We start from the raw sequence: 21491 nt of genomic DNA, 5'->3' as shown, positions 1-21491 counted from the left end.
CACTAATCAACAATCAAAGTCAATAACCCAGAAACTTTTTTCATGGAACACAAAAAAAGAACTAGAAATTCACTAATCCACGTAAAGTTTATCCAATCTTATTCAAGAGATGCTTGTGCCACCCTTTATACAGTTGTATTGGTGACATCACACACCATCAATGTGCAGAACATAGCAGTGCGATAGAATGATAAAAACACAAATATTTTCAGAAACTTTTGGGGAAAAAAATTAACATTAAGCATGTTTTATTTGTGTATTATCATTTGTATATTAGTTTTTTTTACCCAGTTGACTACTTTTTTGGGGGATTATTATTCCTTTTAATGTATTTTGAAGAATTTAATTTTTGTTTTCATCTAATTTGTATTTATTTATGCAATGCTCTAAGTAGAAACACGTGATTTCTTCAGTTGCATTTCTGACATCACAGACTATCTTAATACATAATTCGCCTGCCTCCTCACTCACTCACTCACTCACATCCGTCCGAAGCCGAATGCGCAGTCGCCAAATGCGCAGCTGCCCGAAAAACCTTACGAGATCGACATCCAACCCCAACATCGTGGTAGGCGGCGGATTTACGGCCGCAAAAATTCAAAGAGAAAGGCTACTTTGATTAAAGCTCTAGAGGCCTGAAAGGCGATTTCGACTACAGCTCGAGGCCTAATTATGCATTCTGATTCAATTACGCATTCATTCAATACACCTATATCAGGTTTGTGCTGCTTATACTTATTACTATTCCATATTGTACTGGAACATTCATCATTCAATATTATACTATAGGCCTGGAAAATTCATCAACTAACAGTACAAGCCTGTACAGTAATGAGTAAAGTGGACTACAATCATTACAAAACAACTTCATCGTTACTTATCATTTGTTCTTCATACACTGCTGACACAAACTCGTGCCTGTTTCATTTTACGTTGTCGAAATGGGCTCTTTGTCTAGTTACATTATAAGTATGCTTTTGCTATCTCTTGGTGGATACAATTCTTGAATCTCAGATCTCTTAGCATCAGTTTGTTTTCTTAAGAAACAGGCCTTAATGTTAGATTTTGAACACCTTTTTGTAGCCGACTTCCGATTCTTGTCTTGCCCATTTTTGTTTTGTTTTGCTTGTTCTCTCTGATTAACCAGCTCTGACATCTGCCTACCATTGACTACGTATTTTCAATCTCATTTCACAGTTCCTCGTCTAGTCACTCTGCTTGCTATAATCCTTAGAGACTACATGTCTCATAATACAAACAGACATCAAAAGTATATTTCAAAATGATTGCATAAATATCAAAAAAGGTCTCTAAAATTCCCACTAAAAATGTAAACAGATACCAGATCATAGCAAAATCATTGTTTGAATGCATCCCCGTACTGAATACTGCTGGCCAATTCCATCTTATATAGGTGAAGCCTGATGTCGCTGTGCATAATGTGACTAGGAAGTGACACTAAATAACATGCCCACTGCCATGCAAAGATAGACATAAAGTGGCAGCACCCACACTAAATAACAACACAGAAGAGTGTTGAGGTGCTGACACCATTACAATCTATAAATGTAAAATAGAATGTCTATCTGATTATATGATCCTTCACCCTTTGACTGATCTGGACCAAATTTTGCACAGTTGCTCTCTTGGGCCATACAGACAAGACAGACTACTTTGAAACCTAAAATTTAGACAGTAGGGATCTCAGTGTTTTTTTTCCCATGTGCTACAGTTTGCACACCATTTCCACCTGTTTGGTTACAGCAAGTGACACACCTGAACAGACTACAGGGTGCCCACAAAAACACTCCTTGATTTTAAATGGCTACAAAATCAAAACTTATTGGAATATATTTATAAATAAGATGACAGCAAATACATTAACTCAAAACATTTCTTCTTTTCCTCAACTTAGTGAGGTAGATGACTACTTTTTTCATGAAAATGGGGCACAACCGCACTGGCAATTTGCTGTCTGTAATTTTCTCAACAAGCGCCTGTCAAACGGATGAATTGGTCACGCTGGGCAAAATGACCAGGGGGCTCATGTATAAACGGTGTGTACGCACAGAAATGTTGCATACGAATGTTTCCATGTTCAAATCGTGATGTATAAAACCTAAACTTGTCATAAAGCCACGCACATTTCCACGGTACCTCATACCCTGGCATACGCAAGTTCTCTGTTCGGTTTTGCAGACTGGCGGCACCCAGTGTCAAAGCAGTGCTACTGTTCCTGTGTGGTTACCCTTTCTTTCTTAGATCCACATTCCTGACACAGCTTTATAAATACACTGAAACAAACTGCATTTTGTTTATTAGTGTAATGCATCTGATTGTAATTAACCTGCAACAATATAATAGTCCAGGGAATAGCCATAGTATTCCAAATACCATAACTGCTTGTTACTCTCACTGCATCTTCTTTTTCTTCTTTCAGCTGCTCCCATTAAGGGTTGCCACAGCGGATCATCTTTATCCATATTACCTCTCACTGCACCACTCGGAGTATTAATATCACTGTATCTGAGTTTGGAATCACAGCAGCAGCTAATCGGAAAGAGAATTATCGGTATACAGCATCAAGCACACACTGCCTCAGCCATGGCAAAACACTTCAGAGCCTTTCCTGTACGGACTTCGTGGTTCAGAAACAGTTTCATCCCAAGAACTTTAAACGCACTCAATCAGTCCATCAAGTGCTCCTTGTAGAACTGTTTGTACTTATAAGTACAATTACCTCACTGTAAACTTGCACTACAGTTATAATATTGCACAACCTGCGCCACTTTATAAAGCATGTATTTACATATGATGACGATATCATTTTTAAGATGAAATGCAGCAAAATATGTTGATTATATTATACAGATAAAACTTTAACTTCATTTAAAAAATCTATATTGTTAATAATTAAACATGTGAGGACACGGTGCCGCAGCCCTAGCTAGTTCACGGATTTTTCCTACCTCGTGCTGTATTCTTGCTGGGCTGGCGTGACACTGGAAGGATAGATGGATAGAGTAATTAAACATGTACTACGAAGATATTTCAATGTTCCTTAAACGTTTTGAAGTATTGTCGTTCTAAGCTTACAGACGGCTTAATGTCTATTACAGAGCTGATTGTGTGGCGATTGGGTATTTGGAGAAAGAAAAGTAAGGACAGGAATTGGGGATTAGTACATTTGAAAGAGACAGTACTGCTGCAATAAATTATTTCATCGAAGGTCGTGCACAGCGTAGCAAGCATCTAGTGTGAGACATGAACAATCACTGCGCCACCATGTTCCCATGTTTAATAACATGCTTTCATTCCTATCATCATGAAAAAGATATCACATATACATCTCAGTATTTTAATTATTCAGAGAGCTGTAATATCACGAATGCAATGGATTCTGTGTCCTGTCGGAGGAAGAGAAAGCCCAGAAGCACGTAGTGATTCACACACATAGAGCACATAGAATATCAAATACAAAACAAAGCATTTAACATGCTACTTTAGTTATGATGAGATATAAGAAACTAGTAAATTAAACGATTTTAAGATGAAGTTTATGATGTTCTACTTTAATGACAAAATAAACTATGTGATTAAAATGGAAATTTCAAGATTAAAGTTGACATTTTGTGCTTTTTTCACACTGTGTCCCTATTTTTTTTTCTTTTCTCTGTACCCTAATAAGCTTTCATATGACACTCAGACGGTGGGCTACGACTCGCCTTTTCACGGCGACTTTGATATCTGACTGCTTCTTTTTTATTTTGGGCACTGTGCGACTTTGTGAACTTGAGCTTTCGAGTTTCTCCGACACTCTATGTCACTCGATCAACTTCCTTTTGTTGATTATATCACTGTTAAAATAACGAATAGTAAGTTTTTCCTTGCCTCCACTTGGTATTTGCTGAAATTATTCTATTTTCCCCCATGCTTTTCCCATTGTCTTTTCACAGAATGCTGAGCTTAAGGGTTATTTATATTGATTTGCATTTTCAAAGAGGTGTAATTCTGGGAGGAGTTGGGGTGGGGCAGCAGGCGCATGCATGTGAGTTACTTTTCACGCTGATCGGGATTTATGTAGCGGAAGAACGTGGAAGTTGACGAACGCACAGATTTATGCATCTGGATTTTTCTGTGCATATGCACATTCCCGTTTTTGTGCTTACGCCATGTCATAGTGTGAGTTCTATGCACGGCATTATACATGAGGCCCCAGGTGTTCCTCCAGTGGCCCCCAAGATCACCGGACATTACTGTTTGTGACTTTTTCCTTTGGGGGTACATGAAAGACAGAGTATACGCACCTCCACTACCCGCAACTATGGATGATCTTCAGGAACGCATCACTGAAGCTATAAACACGATCATGCCGGATATGCTTCAGAGAGTCTGGTTTGAGCTCGATTATCACATCGATGTTTGCCGAGTAACAGGTGGGGTGCACATCGAGTGTATGTAATCAACAGATACCATATGAAACTTTATGAGTTGATGAAACTGTACCCTCAAAGGTGAAAGAATATTGCAATAAATTTTGATTTTGTAACCATTTAAAATCAGGGAGTGTTTTTGTGGGCACCCTGTATATCCAGACTAACAGACCAAATCACCAGATCTCAACATTATGTATTTAGAGTTGCTTCTGTCTAACTGGAAGGAGTGTTGTCCGCTTTTGCAAGGGGTCAGCATTACAGCTATAAAAAAATTGTAAATGCTGCGTACAACAGAATAGGCCAAAAAGTCTGATTTCTTATTTTTAAACCCTATTTGGCATTTTTATAATCATTTTTGATTTTGGAGTATCACTTCGTTTGGAGAATTACTTTGTCACAAATATTTCATAAAAAGGCAAAAGTCTGATGTAGTTTATGGGCAGCACTGTGGATACGTAGTTCAAATTTCAGCCTTGTCAGTGATTATGTGGAGTTTGCATGTTTTCTTCCCTGTTTAAGATCATTTTTTTTTTCTCTTATCCCAAGGATATGCAAGATAGGCAAATTACATACAAAACATACCCTACCATTCTCAGCTTATTCTACTCTCTAGCACATAGGGTGCAAAGCAGGAATGTGTCTCTGGCATTGCAATGCCCATAGGTGAATTAGCTACTCTAAGTTTTCCTAGTTTGAGAGAGTTTGTCTACTGGTTCCTGCCTTGAGTGTAGTCATGATGGGATAAAATATGGAGCAGTGTTACTTCATTAATTCTTCCTTTGCTGTTTCCAGATTGGAGTGATCCTGATGTTGATAGCCACAGTTGTCATTGGTGTCATTGCTGGAATGAATATTGGTGCAGAAGTCTGGACATTGCTTTCTCCTCGACTGATCGGTACCTCTGCCTTCATGCCACTCATTGGATACTTCCTGGGCTACTTCCTGTCAGGCCTGCTCTGCTTGAATGACCAGTAAGCCTAATATTAACCACGTCTTCCCAACATGGGTATCAAACTTGTATTATAACTTTGACAGAAGGTAATGATTTCAGTAAAGGAACACTGAAGTTTCAAGGTAGGCTAATGATGTCTACAGAGAATGGTGATGTGTTGCACGTTGTAAGCATATCACTGTAAACTTTACATGTGGTAACAGAGACCGATAAACTCAGATCCCGGAGATCTGCAGTGGCTGTGGGTTTTTGTTTCAGCCAATTTATTATTTAGCAGCTAAGGACTGCTGCCAACAGAGCATTCTTGTTTTGTATTGAGATTGATTGTCTTGCTTTTTAAGAACCCTCAGTTTTTTCTTTTTTTCTGCTGATTTGCTTTTTTTCCTGAGATTATTATTTGTTAAGACCAGAACAGATAAGTATTTCCTACACCTACACCTTTTCCTTTCCAAATGTTTTAGTGAAATTGATGTTTTATGGTTAGCATGCAGGTGCAAATGGGACCAAGTTAGCCAGTCATCTGTTTTCTCACTCACTTTATTGTTTGGTTGCTGGTTAAGGAAAAACAGAAACAAGGAAGGGTTCAGAATCTTGAACAGTAAGTCAACTAAAATGAAGGCAAGCATTAGTAAAATTAAAACATTAATGAATTAATTAAGAAAGTGGCTGAAATGAAAAGTTGCAGACACTGTGGCCCTACAGGACTGTTTGCCCTGTTTGATGACATCATAGTCATAATTCAAAAGTTGTAAGTAAAATAAAAGTCAAAACCAAAAGCAGAAACCTGACATTAGGGCCTGCTTGAAAAGGAATCTAACTATACAAAAAGAGAATTAAACTTAACGTTAACACCATGATGTCACCAGTGCAACATCTGTGGTCACATGCAACTTCCAAACAACTTTGCCTAAAATAGCAAATCAAGAAAGCGAAAAAGAACTTTATCAGATCAAATCAAAATGAAAAATAAATCATACAAACAGAATTTTTATGACAAAGCACCACAATACACACCTGTAAAAGGCCCAAAAAATTATAATTTGAAGACAAGAAAAAAAGTCTTGGGGCCTCATGCATAACACCGTGCGTAGAATTCATACCTATACATGGTGTAAGGACAAAAGCGGAAATGTGCATATACAGAAAAAAATCCAGATGCATAAATCTGTGCGTTCGCCAACTTCCACGTTCTTCCGCTCCATAAATCCCGGTCAGCGTGAAAATTAATGCACATGCACGCGCCTGCTGTCCCATCCAAACTCCTCCCAGAATTACGCCTCTTTGAATATGCAAATGAATATAAATAGCCCTTAAGCTCAGCGTTCTGTGAAAAGGCAATGGCAAAAGCACAGGGTAAAACAGAAGAATTTCAGCAAATACCAAGTGGAGACACGGAAAAACATATTATTTGTTGGTTTAAACAGTGATATAAGCAACAAAAGATAGTTGATCGAGTGACATATAGTGTCTGAGAAACTTGAAAGCTCAAGTTCACAAAGTCGCACAGTGCCCGGAATAAGAAAGAAGCAGTCAGATATCAAAGTCACCATGAAAAGGAGAGTCGTAGCCCACTGTCTGAGTGTCATATGAAAGCTTATTAGGGTACAGAGAAAAGATAAAAAATAGGGACATAGTGATAAAAAAGCACAAAATGTCAATTTTATTCTCGAAATTTCCACTTTAATCAAGTAGTTTATTTTGTCATTAAAGTAGAACATCATAAACTTTATCTTAAAATCATTTAATTTACTAGTTTCTCAAATACCATTGTAACTAAAGTAGCACATTAAATGCTTTGTATTGTATGTGTTCTATGTGTGTGAATCACTACATGCTTTTTAAACAGGCTTTCTCTTCCTCCGACTGGACACAGAACCCATTACATTCATGATATTACAGCTCTCTGAATAATTAAAATACTGAGAGGTATACTTGATATAATTTTCAAGATGATAGGAGTTAAAGTATGTTATTAAACATGGGAACACAGTGGCACAGTGATAGTGATGAGCTGGCGTCCTGTCCAGAGATTTTTCCTGCCTCCGGCAAGATGCTTGCTGTGCTGTGTGTGACATTCGATGAAATAATTTATTGCAGCAGTACTGTCTCTCAAACATACTAACCTCCAATTCCTGTCCTTCCTTTTCGTTCTCCAAGTAACCAATCGCCACACAATCAGCTCTGTAATAGACGTTAAGCCATCTGTAAGTTTAGAACACTGATTCTTCAAAACTTTTAAGGAACATTGAAATATCTTTGTAGTACATGTTTAATTATTCCATCCATCTATCCTTCCAGTGTCACACCAGCACCAGTGAGAACACAGCGTGAGGCAAGAACAATCCCTGAACTAGTTAGCACTGCAACACCGTGTCATCATGTTTAATTATTAACAATATCGATTATTTAAATGAAGTTAACATTTTACCTGTATAATGTAATAAACATATTTTGCTGCATTTCATCTTAAAAATTATACCGTCTTCATCATATGTAAATACACGATTTATAAAGTGGCTCAGGTTGTGCAATATTATAACTGTATCACAAGTTTACAGTGAGGTAATTGTACTTATAAATACAAACAGTTCTAAAAGGAGCACTTGATGGACTGATTGAGTGCATTTATAGTTCTTGGGATGAAACTGTTTCTGAACCGTGAAGTCTGTACAGGAAAGGCTCTGAAGCATTTGTTGTATTAGAGCAGTTCAATAGACAGCATGGCTGAGGCAGCGTGTGCTTGATGCTGTATATCGATAATTCTCTTTCCAATCAGCTGCTGTAGATCTGTGACTCCACACTCAGACACAGTGATATAAATACTCTGAGTGGTGCAGTGAGAGTAATATGGAAAAAAATGATCCACTGTGGCAACCCCTAACGGGAGCAGCTTAAAGAAGAAGAAGATGCAGTGAGAGTAACAACGCTAAAGCAGCTATGGTATTTGGAATAGTTTGGCCATTCTGTGGACCATTATATTGTTACAGGTGTGGGGAACAGCCCAGACACAGACAGGCAGACATCATTTTGTCACCCAACACATGTTTATTTACAGATTACTGTTTACAATGTGCAAACACAACCCAGTGCCACAGCACCAATCACCCTCAGTCCAGGCCCTCAAGACAATGCCTTTCGCTTCTCCTGACTGCCTCCACTCCTCTCCACCGAGCTCCGTCCTCTTCCACCCGACTCCAGCCATTGAATGGAGGGAGGCAGCCCCTTTTATACACACCCAAGGTGTGCTCCAGTTGTCTTCCGATGAGCTTCCGCCGGCACTCCCCAGTGTGGCGGAAGTACCGGCTCCGCACCCGGAAGCACTCCAGGTGTCCCTGATCCCCTTCCCCCCAGCACTTCCGAGTGTGGCAGAAGTGCTGAGGACCAGGGCTCTCCAGGCATTGGGGCGCCCCCTGGCGGTGACCACGGGCCCCTACAGGGTTGAGCTTCAAAGCTCTGTAACCGTGGTCCCCATAGCCACCAGAGCGGTCGTCCCCACGTGGTCTGGGGGAGGCCTAAGCCCTCCTCCGGTCCTTCCGGGGCGTCCCGGCCAGGTCACCCCCCCCAGCCACCTGTGACACAGGTTAATTATAATCAGATGCCTTAAACTAATAAACAATATGCGGTTAATTTCAGTGTATTTAATTTAATTTTAGCCGCGTCAGGGATGTGCATCTAAAAAAGAAAGGGAAACCACACTTGAACAAAAGCACTGCTTTGACGCTGGGTGCCGCCAGTTTGCAAAACCAAATGGAGAACTTGCGTACGCCAGGGTTTTAGCTACAGTGAAAATGTGTGTGGCTTTATGCAAAATTTAGGTTTTATATATCGCGATTTGAGCATGGAAATGGGCTTACGCAACATTTTTATGCGTATGCACCGTTTATACATGAGGTCCCCTGGTCTATCTCTAATTTGGTCAACTTTGAATTGGAGAATTATATATATTTGAGGTTTGTCTGATGTGTAAAATGGTTGGTAAAATTCAGTACGATGAGGAGTTTATTTTTTTACTGGAACACGAAGGTGCTGGGGTTAACATTTGATGTGGACAGTGGTACAGGCTGCTGGTGGTGCTATAAGGTTGTGAAGAATGTTTTATTGACAAACACACTTATTAATATAAGCTAAATGTCATATGACTTCCATGGTGTATTAAGCATTGTTGTTGCAGATCTTCCCGTTCTGCCACAGTGTAGTAATGCATCATGTCAAAAGGCACACATATTCCCAAGCTGGTCTATTATTGTGACTATGACTTCAATTTACTGCACTGGACTGCTCAGTTGTCACTCCACTTGGTTAGTGTTCTCCCATTATACAGCACTATGTGGAGCCATTGATTATTTTTTTTGTCTTTTGCCAGGATCTTCATTTGTTTCATGGTCAACCCCATACCCTTCTAGGTCTTCCCCTCAGTCTTTTTTCCTTCACTCTTCATTTCAAATACCTTTTTTGGGATTTCTTGTTTCACTCAACCTTACTACATGGCCATACCACTGTAGCTGTTTTATCTCTGTGCTTTCCACGAGTGGTTGCATTTACAGTTGTTTATGGATTATGTTATTTCTTATCCTGTCTCTTTTTGGTTTACCTTCTACTCATCTTGAATACTTAATTTCAGCTGCTGTTATTTTGCATCGTTGTTTATGCAGTATTGCCAAAGATTCTGCAACATATGATGTTGTTGGTACATACTGTATATGGTTTTATATAGAGGCATTCTCACCATTATACTTAATTCTTTCTTCCCCCAATTGGATATGGTTAATTTGATAACATACATTATTTGTTTTTTTTATTTGGTTTATTAATTCTTCATCTATCTTTCTATCTTCGCTTATGGTTATTCCCAGGTACTCATACAGTAACACATACTGTACTTGTTTTCCATCAATCTGTATGCACTTTTGCCATTTTTCTTCTTGTTCTTCCCGTTATTTTCATTGCTTTACTTTTCTCTAAATTTATTATCATACTTTTTGCTTCTAGCTTGGTCTTACCAACTTATGTTATTAATTTCCTTTCCAACTATTGCTCACTTATTGCAATTAATGTTATATCATCTGCATGCAGCATATCAGATCATTTATAGTATCCCAGGCCTACATTTCTAATATCTTTCTTGCTCATGTTAAGTATATAACAAATAATAACTTAATCTAATAAAGTGCATTTGGGATAAGGTGAAACAAAAGATTTACAGCATGGTTGTGTGGCCAAAAAGATCTGAAAGAATTGGGCAATGCTATGGAATCAAAATTTCTAAGGTCTCCAGCACCGTAGGTAATCTGCTTTCCTAGCCACATATTTAACTGTATTTTTTAAAAGCTCTCAGCTTCCACTTTATGATATCCACCTGCTCATTATCAGAAATTTTCTACCCTTGCAATCATGTTGGCTACACTTTAATAAGTATACCATGCAGACATGTTCAAGAGATACCTCTGAGAACTCAGGTTGCTGTGGAGGGAGGCAAAAGAGAATCATACAAGTTCTGAGATAGTTGAACATAATGAATGCTCCACTGACCATGTATATGGCATCTTTCTGGAATCGGTCATAAATAAGCAGATGCACTCACAACAGGTAAGGACTAACTTCAGTTATAACTCCAGCTTATCAGGAATCAGCGGTGGCACAAAGGGATAATGACGGGTAAAGATGAATCATCTAAACAATTTTGGTTTCATCACAGCTGTAATATGTGGTTGATGGGGCTTAGAAGAAAAAAAATCCTGAAAGTGTAATGCGGGTATCTTGGCCTTTCTTTTATGTTCAGGTGCAAGAGGACAGTTTCCATGGAGACCGGCTGTCAAAACACCCAGCTGTGCACGGCAATCCTCAAGGTGGCCTTCCCGCCAGAGCTGATTGGCAGTTTGTTTCTCTTTCCGCTCATCTACATCCTGTTCCAGGCAGTGGAAGCTCTGATATTTATTGTGGTGTTCCGATGTTATGAAAAGATCAAGTCAAAAATGAATAGTAAGTGGGTTTTTTTTCTCTATTTGCAAATGTGTTGGAGCCATTTGTTAAATAAAAAGCAATTTCATAATGAAACTTAGAATTTGTCATGGGTTGAGTGAGTGGTCAGAAGTATGGTAATCACTGAAATTTCACATTTAGCAGCATAACGATACACACACATGATGCTACACAATGCGTATGGTAATAGTTTTATTACAGACTACAGAACACAATTCTGTAACAATGGCACAGTGATGATTGCGGCTGCCCCACAACTGCAAGAGACTGGTTCAGATCCTATCAGGAACTCCAATATTAACTCACTCTGCAAATTGTTAGGTATGATGAGCATAATCTCTATTGGTTGTATTGGACTTTGACCTCCAAGGCGCCTAGTTCAAATACAGTTTTCAGCTCATCACATGGCCCTGAATAAGTCACTTAAACTGCCTGTGCTCAAACTATGAAAAACTTTAATGTATAGTTATCTTCTAAGTTGCTTTTGGTAAAAGTGACAGCCAAGTTAAATCCATCCATAAAATTTCTAAACCCCTCTTACCCAGAGCATGGTCACAGTATACTGTATTTAATAATCCAACACTTCCACCTTAACAAAAGGACAAGTATCTGTGTAACTGTGTGTCCATCCAGGTGCTGTGTCTCTGTTATATGCCATTTGGAATGGGATACATAAAAGCGATGCTGAGGTTTTTGCGGTATCCGTCAATAAGGGCGCGCACATAAAGGCGACCTTCAAAAGGGCGACCTCAATTGGGCACGGCGAATAAAAGCGCACATAAATAAAAGCGATCTTCAAAAGGGCGACCTCAATTGAGCGCCGAATAAAGGCGCGCGCAAATAAAGGCGAGCTTCAAAAGGCAGACCTCAATTGAGCGCCGAATAACTGCGCGCATAAATAAAGGAGTGCTTCAAAAGGGTGACGTCAATTGGGCGCAGCGAATAAAGGCAAACGCAACAAAGTTACAGAAAATTTATTAGATAAAGGCAATGATTGAACGTATAAAAAGGTGAAAGCAAGAATATTAAAACATCCAATTAATTAATGCATGAACTTCTAACGAACTACTTCTAACGAACTATTTCTAAAGCTCTCTATATTTCGTTGTTTTCAAAATTACATAAAATTCGATTAAGGCAATGACTGAACATATTTCGTTGTTTTCAAAATTACAGAAAATTAGATTAAGGCAATGACTGAATGTATAAAAAGGTGAAAGTAAGTTACACTTGAAGCTATAGATTATGTGCAATGCCACGTAGATATTCGAGATGCGGTCTATTAGCATAATCAAGGACAATTAATTTAATTCGCTCCGAAGGTCATCCTTTTGAAGCGCTCCTTTATTTACGCGCGCCTTTATTCAGCGCTCAATTGAGGTCGCCCTTTTGAAGATCGCTTTTATTTATGTGCGCTTTTATTCTCCGCACCCAATTCAGGTCTCCCTTTTCAAGGTCGCCTTTTTGTGCGCGCCCTTATTGAATAGAACCTGTGATGCACAGTCAGTTTAAATGAAACATCAATTGCATTTTATTACATGCTTTACAAAATAAATTCCAATAAATGTTGCACTGCAAACATTAATGCTTAAAACACTGAGGTCTATGTTGATTACTTAGATTTCAACCCATCTTAGACAAGTAGCACAGATAGTTGCTAGGTAAAAAATTCCAATATACTGCCAAATCCAAACAGTTTTCCATCAGATCTCTGATCTCTCTCAAGTAAATAGTCAGTGAAAGTCAGGGGTTATGCTGGCAGCATTGGGTAGATGGCAGGACGAAACTGCAGGTGGGAAGTCAGTCTATTACAGCACACTCCCATTTTATGATCTTGTTTTGTTTATATCTTTACCCCCTTTTCTGTGTTGTCTTTGTTATTTTGTGAGTTCTGTAAGAGTTTTAATACTCTGAGAGTTCAATGAGAGTAACTATGTTGAATTATGTGCCAGTGAGTTACTGGTGGAATATTTTTAACATCTTTCTCAGGATTCTTATTATTTGCACTACAGATGTTGCTAATTTGTTGGCATTCCTATGATACATTGGCCAGAAGTGCACTGTGCGTAATATCAGTTGTGCGCTTGTATAAAGGTCAGTGCTAAATATTTCCTGGACATCTGAGTTTGAGGATTTTAATACAAAATCCTGGTGGTGTGTGGTTGTCTTAATGTATTCTGGTATTAGACCTTTTGCATTGTTTTCATTTAGAGGAACAAATGTGAACGTGTGGCCTTGAACCAGAGGCTAAAGGCAGTGAGGTTGTGTACCATGGCGACTGTTAACAAAGTCCATTTTTCCTTGTTTATGTGTCTGTGTTATGTCCACAGTTGGGTCATCATATGATCAGGAAATTAAAGTTTGAGTATTCATATTAAAAATAATATATTCAAATATAGCTTAAAATTCTAAGTGCTGTATGTTTATACTGCCTTTTTTATATTTATACTATTGTTAACATTGTTACTTCTCTCTATTGGTGTGTTTGTAAAGCACAAAGTTGAACTTTGATTCAGGATTGTGGGAATCGTGTGTTATGTAAAAACCCCTGCATGAATGACCTTAATAAACCAGGAAAATTCTGATACATTTTCAAAGCAAAAAAAGAATAAAAGCTTTTATAACTGACACTTTTATTCATTTATAGGATTGGTACAAAAATAAAAATGCATGAGCATGATTATGTGCTCTCCCAGTCAGCTGTCATTTTAATTTAAGATGTTACATACTTTGGTGTAATTGTACATGATTGAACCTGCATTTTGTGTTATTTAGTGCTTTTTATGGAGATTTATATCCATTTTTAAATATTTTTACAAAGTTTAATTTTGTTTTTGTTTCTTGTTTATATGATAGGGGACTTGAGTCATGTGACCATAATCATCATGTTCCTTATGTCAAAGGTAGTGACTCAGGTGAAAAGACACTGGCACATGCACGTTGCTGCCGCTCCTCCCTGTTAACAGGATTTTTCATTAAAATTCACATTAACTTTGCACTTTTTGCACTTCTTTCATTTTCTTTTATTGTATGTATAGTTCATGGATGCAATCTATTGGATTAGTATTGATTTTGGATTTATTTTTATAGACTTTGCCTTGACTGGGTGTGCAGCAACTGAATTTTTCCATGGTTTGTTGGATGAGGCTTTCTTTTGATTGCCCCCTCCTGCCTGATGCTTGATCTCCAAACATTTTTTCTTTGCACCTTAGAGATCTTTGCAGCTGGAGATGTTCTGTCTCCTTGATTATGATGCATATGCTGAATTGCTGTTGATTGCTTCTGTGCGTGCTTCGACTAGGAATGACTGCGGCTTGTGGCCTTGAGATGATCACACCTGTAATACTCAGTGCTGTATGCATATGGTTGTATGTTGGAATGTGCGAATTCTGGTAGCTGTCTTTCATGTGCATCTTGTAATATAACCTACTATGCTTCTGCTGGATTTTTGCTGCATTTCTATCTTTGCTCATTTGCGCCATCCCACCCTGCTCGTCTCACCTTCTCTGCTGTGCTGCTCCGTATCTTTGCTGCTATTAGATATGCATCGCTCTAAACTATACTGAAATATTCTCGTGACAAACTCCTTCCCATTAGACTGTTTCTAATGTGACTGGTCAGACTGGAATGTCCTGAAAGACACTGGTATTGGGCAGAGCCTGAAATATTTACATCACCACAGGGCTGCGAAGGAAAAGTTTTCCAGCAGCACTTGCACAGGAATATGCCATCCTACTCATGGCTTTGGAAATAAGAGAGTCAGTGTGCCAAGTTTTCAATATGTTAAATAATCTCTGGCTATGGATCTGTGCACAACAAACCCTCATCAGCTAAAATTGCATTGTTTAACCCAAGATCTCTTAATGGCAAAGCATTGGTGCAATCATAATTTATTATAGATGCCAACCTTGATGTGATATGCAGAACAGAAATCTGGCAAAAAATGAATGACTTTACGTCTCTGATGGGGGCGACACCATCTGGATACATTTTCCTCATGAAGGGCTCGCAGCTCAAGACAAGGTGGAGGGATTGCAGTAATTGTTAGATCAGAATTAAACTTTAAAAGAATTCCAATTGACTGGCCATTGTCTGTCAAGTGTGTGGATTTTAAACTAATAACGAAATCTGGTGCTGCCTTATTTATTGTTGTCTATTGTCCCCCAAAATACAGTTGGTCTTTCTTATTTGATCTGACTGATCTTTTAACCCACTTAAATTCCCTCTCCCAGAGGGTCATTGCTCTTGGCGATTTCAACACCCATATTGACACCCCTACAAGTAAACTGAGGAAAGAATTCCTGTCCTTGCTGGACTGTTTTGACGTGATGGACCATGTTGATTTTCCTATCTACTCTGGTGGTCATATACTGGACCTGATCTGCACATCTGGCTTATCTGTCTGCAATACTTAATAGCAGTGATTTGGGACTCTCTGACCATGAAACAGTACTTTTCACTGTTTCATGACCTCTCCCTCCTCTTACCTGTAAAAGTCAAATTTCTTTCAGAAAACTTAAAAATATCCGTCCCTCTATCCTTGCTGGATCCATTTCTGATCTTTTTCTGTCTTCCTTTATTCCATCCACACTAGATAGTCTTGTTGACCACTATAACTCAGCCCTTAATTCAGCAGTAGATAATACAGCTCCATTAAAACATAAGGAAGTTTCCTTTAAGCATTTGGCTCCATGGTATAATTTAGAATTAATGGTCTACGCCAGCTGGCCAATGCCTTGAGAGAATGTCACATAAGTCTGGCCTCACTGTTCACATCCAGGCTTTCTCTGACCATCAAAGAGCTTACAGGGATGCACTAACTGCAGCCAAGAACACACATTTTGGCAGAATAAAAGAAAGTGGCCATGATAACCTGAGGGTTTTGTTCTCTGTAGTTAATAAACTACTTCAACCCACATCTGGCCCAACTACCTCCTCAACTGAAGTCTGTGAAAAATTCCTCCACTTCTTCCGCAATAAAATTAAAGATCTAAATAATTCAACTAACAAAAATCCTTAATCAATTTATATTTTCGACTGTCTTCCCACTCCATCCAGCTCCTTTTCTAAAATTTCACCAGTTACACCTACATTTGTTAATGACCTGCTTTGTGAGATGAGGCAAACTATGTGTGTACTGAATCCCATCCCCATCACACTTCTTAAATCCTGCCTTCATGCCATAATCCCGAATGTTACGACAATAATAAATACATCTCTTGACACTGGCTTTGTGCCGGCCAATTTTAAAATCGCTTCTGTAACCCCATTGTTAAAAAAGTCTGGTCTTGATGCTGACAATCTTAACAGTTTTCTCTTACTTACTTTTTCTGTCTAAAGCTCTTCAGCATGTTGTAGCCTCCCAACTCACCAATTACTTAACTTCTAATAATTTGATGGAACCCTTTCAGTCTGGTTTCAGAGTTTGTTAGTCTTGGCAACAGCAGGTCCAGCTCAGCGCCAGTCTCACAAGGAGTTCCTCAGGGTTCTGTCCTCGGCCCTCTTCTCTTCTGTATTTATATGCTTCCCCTCGGCCATATTATTCGTAGTTTTGGACTGGGTTATTATTGTATGCCGATAATACTCAACTCTATTTCAATGTTAAAAGTGAAACTTCATCAGGGCTTTCTCAGCTCATAATTTGTCTCAGTGAAATTAAAACCTGGATTGAGTGTAACTCTTTAAATGAAATTGCAACAAAACTAAACTCCTGCAAATTGGCACTAAAGCGCAACTTAAGAGAATGAGCTCCTTCTCAGTCACTCTTGACGGTGATCTCATCAGACCTTCTTCTAATGCAACAAATCTTGGTGTGATTTTTGATTCCTCCCTTTCTTACTCCACCCACTTTAACCACATTAAGAAACTTTCTTACTTCCACCTCTGTAACATATTCCATTTTCACTTATTCCTCTTCTTTTCTAATGCTGAGAGACTTGTCCATGCGGTTATCACATCCTGTATCGATTATTGCAACTCCCTACTGGCAGGTGCCCCTTCAAATCTTATATCACATCTCCAGTTAATTCAAAGCTCTGCTGCCAGAGTCCTTACACAGACCAGCAACAGCGAGCACATGACACCCATCCTGCTTCTCCTTCACTGGCTCCCTGTGCCTTACAGGATTGACTATAAAATTCTATTAATAAACTACAAAGCTTTAAATGGCCTCACTGGACTACATCAGTGACTTTCTCCATCACTCTGCTCCTGTTCACTCATTAAGGTCCTCTGATTCTGGCCATCTTGTTGTGCCCCACACTAACCTACACCCAGTGGGTGACCTCAGGGCCTTCAGATGTATAGCGCCCAGACTTTGGCATGACCTCCTGAAATTAATGAGATCAGCTGACTCCATTCATTCTTTTAAAAAACAACTTAAAACTCATCTGTTCAGGAAGGCTTTTAAGCTAACCAAACATTCTGCCCCTTTCAGGTAACCTTTCTGTCCAGAAGCTCAGGATAACTTCTGTGTGTGTTATATCACAAATGAATTGATTTGTTCAGGCATTTCTTTTGTTATTGAATTTAGTATTATACTCTGATTATTTCTTTCTTTTATTTTGTTTAATTCTTTGTTTATCCTGTATTTATTTGTTTATTGTTCTGTGCAGAAAATATTTGTATCTTAAGCACCTTGAGAATGGGAGAGGCGCTAAATGAATAAAATGTATTATTATTATTATTATTATTATTATAAAGAAGGCAGAATTTCCATGTTGAAGTATCCCTCATTTGGATAAACAAATGACGACTTTAGAGTAGTTAGTTTCTAAACAAGCAGGCCAAGTGTTAGGTTTTGTTTCCTTTCTGCTGCCTCAGGAGTCAGTATGAGTGATTCAAACGGTAATACATGTAATAATAATAATTCATTACATTTATATAGCACTTTTCTCAGTACTCAAAGCGCTATCCACACAGGGAGGAACCGAACCCACAATCTTCCACAGTCTCCTTACTGCAAAGCAGCAGCACTACCACTGCGCCACCTGTGAGGACATAGAGGATCTGTACATGTAGCTGCATCCAATGCCAGCCTATACAAACAGCAGAGTAACAGTCTGGAGAAAATCTCCATCACATGTCACATGCACCCCTGTTACTAAATATTTAAAAAACAAAAATTTGATATCTCTCTCTTTGATGAAGCAAATAAATAACAGGAAAACTCCAACTTTCAAATCAGTTAAGTTGCGCCTGAATGTTACGCTATATGTACAGTACATTCTCTAACTTCTTGAAATAAGAAATTACATATTTTGCCACAATTAAAATACATAGACAAACAAACTTAAAAACACAATGTGATTTGAATATGGTCAATGGTATTTGTGTCCTTTTCTGTGATGATGACTGACTTATAAACCAATTTAGATGTTCTGGAGCTGTCCTTTTAGAGTTGTGTGCTGAACTGGAGCCACTTAGAAATCACACAGTCTCTGTTCTGTTACAGGTTTAGTACAACTGGGTTTAGAAAATTGATACATGGATATCAGAATGTGACAGACACGTCACTGAAATGTGCAATTAAACAAGATTCTCTTTGTACTTCATTGTCCTGCCACCTGGAATTGCTAAAATGCCAACACCGAAAAAGTATGTGTAGGACTTAGGGATGGTCAGGCTCTCTGTAACTTTAAGCCAATATCCATGCCAAGTTTGTGTTTTATGTATTCCAACTCCTGCTGAACAAATAGCTTATGCATGTTTACGAGCGTAAGTGGATTTTATACTTGAGGCCCCTGAACTACAGCAGCCTGACCAAACAAGTTATGACTGGCTAGCACATGAAGCATTTTTTAACTTTAACATAGCCTCACACAATCACAAGCACTTCTTTTTTCTAAACAGGTAAATTAGATAAGAAGTCGCCTCAGCTTACGACACAAACTGTATCCTCTAATGCCATGATTTCTGCTGGTTAAATCATTGTTTTTTTTTTCTTTCCTAGATCCAAAAACCAATGCGGACAACAAGCTGAAGGAAGTCAATCTGGTGCAACATTTAATAGAGAAATAAAGCCAGAAAAAGAATAGAAGGTGCTGGAGACAGATTGGTTTGTAACTATCATCAGTTCCTGCTTCATATCCTTTAAAAACTGGTATTCAAGGCAAACTGTATGCCACCTAGCAACTCTGCATCCAAACAGGTACATTACTGGTGCACCGGATGAGGCCTGGGCCTCACTCATCTCTAAGAGTTGACTCTACAGTACACAAGGGTTAACTGTTCAGCTACTTGGAGTACTGTCTCAATGTCAACACCCCATCCAAAGCTCAAGTAGAGGAGAAGTAATGTCCTTTCAATGCCAGTGGAAAACAATACACAAAAAGTTCCAATTGAACATTGTGATCTTAAACCCTTCCTCCAAATTAGAATGCATTGTGTGGCCATGCCTTGATTTAAAGGCAGAAAAGCAGCCAAAATCTTGCTCTTCTGCAAGTTCCATAAAATTTGTCATCTGAATCAAGATGCCCTGCTGCCTCACCCTCCATGAAAGAAGCCTTTACCACTTTCTTGCAGAACACGGAGAGAAGAATCGAAACAGTGCAAGAATATACTGACCTGTACTACATTGGATAGCACTTTAACGAAGTGAGCACCTGAAGAAAATATACTTGGCTTATTAATAATGTACAATTATAATAAATTGGCTTTAACTGGTCTGCCCCAAAAGCTAAGATCTCATTTCTAAGTATGGCAGGCATCATGTTGACCATCAGATAAAGTACACCCAGACCAGGCTTTAAGCCAGCACTTCATAATGTGTTTAGAAGCGGTAGAGAGGCGCTACGCTCATAGGCCACCAAGAGTCAGCCAGACTGTAAAGTTTTCACAAAAGTTCAGTGCTGAAAATTTGGGGAATAAGGACATCTGTTTAGTCTGGTACATTGTTATGGTCGCGTTCACAAGTGTTTTTATTTTTCACAAAATCAAGCTTTTGGCATTGCAGGTTATTTCAAATTTGACACTGTTGAATACTTACTTGGAATTTCTACAGTCAGGTGGCATGAACCTTTTAAGTAATTAAAAATAACAAATGCAACTCTGAAGCTCATGGAACGTACGGTGCTCTTCAAAATTCCTACTATTATTCTGAGAACATGCAAAAATAACTTCCCTTTTTTTGTAAAAATGGCCATGCCATCTTCTTGTATAGAGCAGTGTGCAAGCGTAACTAATGGCAGAAGCCAAGTATGGATCGGGTGCCAGGTTTGTCTTCACAAAGGAAAGGAAAAATGATACAAAAAAGAGATTATGATAGTCAGATTAGCAATATACAGTACAGTCTGGAATTTGAAGAAATTTGTAAGACCACATTTTTTTGTATCTAACTGTTTGCGCCATTATATTTACTGTATTTAAAGAAATGACTATTGTTATATACAGGAAATACATGTTTGATGTATGTCTAACATATGTACAAGAGTAAAGTTGCTTTTTATGCAGCAAAGTGAAATTAAAATGTTATTGTTTGTATGCAGCAAGCAGATCTAGTAATAACAGTAAAAGGTGACAAGAAACCGGCAGTCTGAGCAGAAACAAGCTACCTAAAAATCCTTGTAGGATGCTGGCTAGTAAAGCATGTTGTATGGCATACAAGGTCTTCTTTCTGTGTTACAAAGGGGGGCAAAGCTTGTAGGGAATTACCCAAGAAGGCTTTAAGCTGCCAAAGGATCTTCTACAAAGTTCTAAATTTAGGAGTCTGAATATGTCCATGAATGAGTCATTTCAGTTTCTCATTTGTAATGATTTTGCAAACCTTTCTGAAAACATGTTTTCACTTTGTCATTATGGATTATTGAGTGTAGACTGAATGGCAATAACAATAACGTGTGCAGAAAGTGCATGGCTCTGAATAATTTCTGAATCCTCTGTACTTTTCAGCCCTCCTTGTGTCTCCTTCAGCACTGTGTGTTTTTGTTTTTTATTCTTCTTGTTTCAGTCATTTTTTTTTACTTCATGCTATAATTTAGCCTCTCTTGTTAATAAAAAGCCAAGTGATGTTGTGCGCTGTTAATGATACTGTATAAAGTAAATATTGAGTCTCACGCCGTCAAAAACACACAGGCACATTTATCATTGTCTTCTGAAAGTTAAACCCAAAGGAACCTGCAACAGGA

At 38.5% G+C, this 21491-nt stretch overlaps 1 protein-coding gene across 1 annotated transcript in view; it reads left to right on the top strand.

Moving 5' to 3' along the window:
* Positions 1-21391, top strand: part of LOC114666368 (hepatic sodium/bile acid cotransporter-like) — a 34681-nt gene extending 13290 nt beyond the window's left edge. The window contains exons 4-6 of the mRNA XM_028821197.2: positions 5229-5407; positions 11168-11367; positions 19319-21391. Coding sequence (XP_028677030.1) covers positions 5229-5407; positions 11168-11367; positions 19319-19386 — 447 coding nt within the window. The 3' untranslated portion in view covers positions 19387-21391. The remainder of the gene's footprint in view (positions 1-5228; positions 5408-11167; positions 11368-19318) is intronic.
* The last annotated feature ends 100 nt before the right edge of the window (positions 21392-21491 follow it).

Source organism: Erpetoichthys calabaricus, chromosome 16 (assembly GCF_900747795.2).
Source record: "Erpetoichthys calabaricus chromosome 16, fErpCal1.3, whole genome shotgun sequence".
In the NCBI taxonomy this organism is placed as follows: Eukaryota; Metazoa; Chordata; class Cladistia; order Polypteriformes; family Polypteridae; genus Erpetoichthys; species Erpetoichthys calabaricus.
The sequence above is the reverse complement of the archived record's forward strand: the minus strand, read 5'-3'. Positions and strand labels throughout refer to the sequence as shown.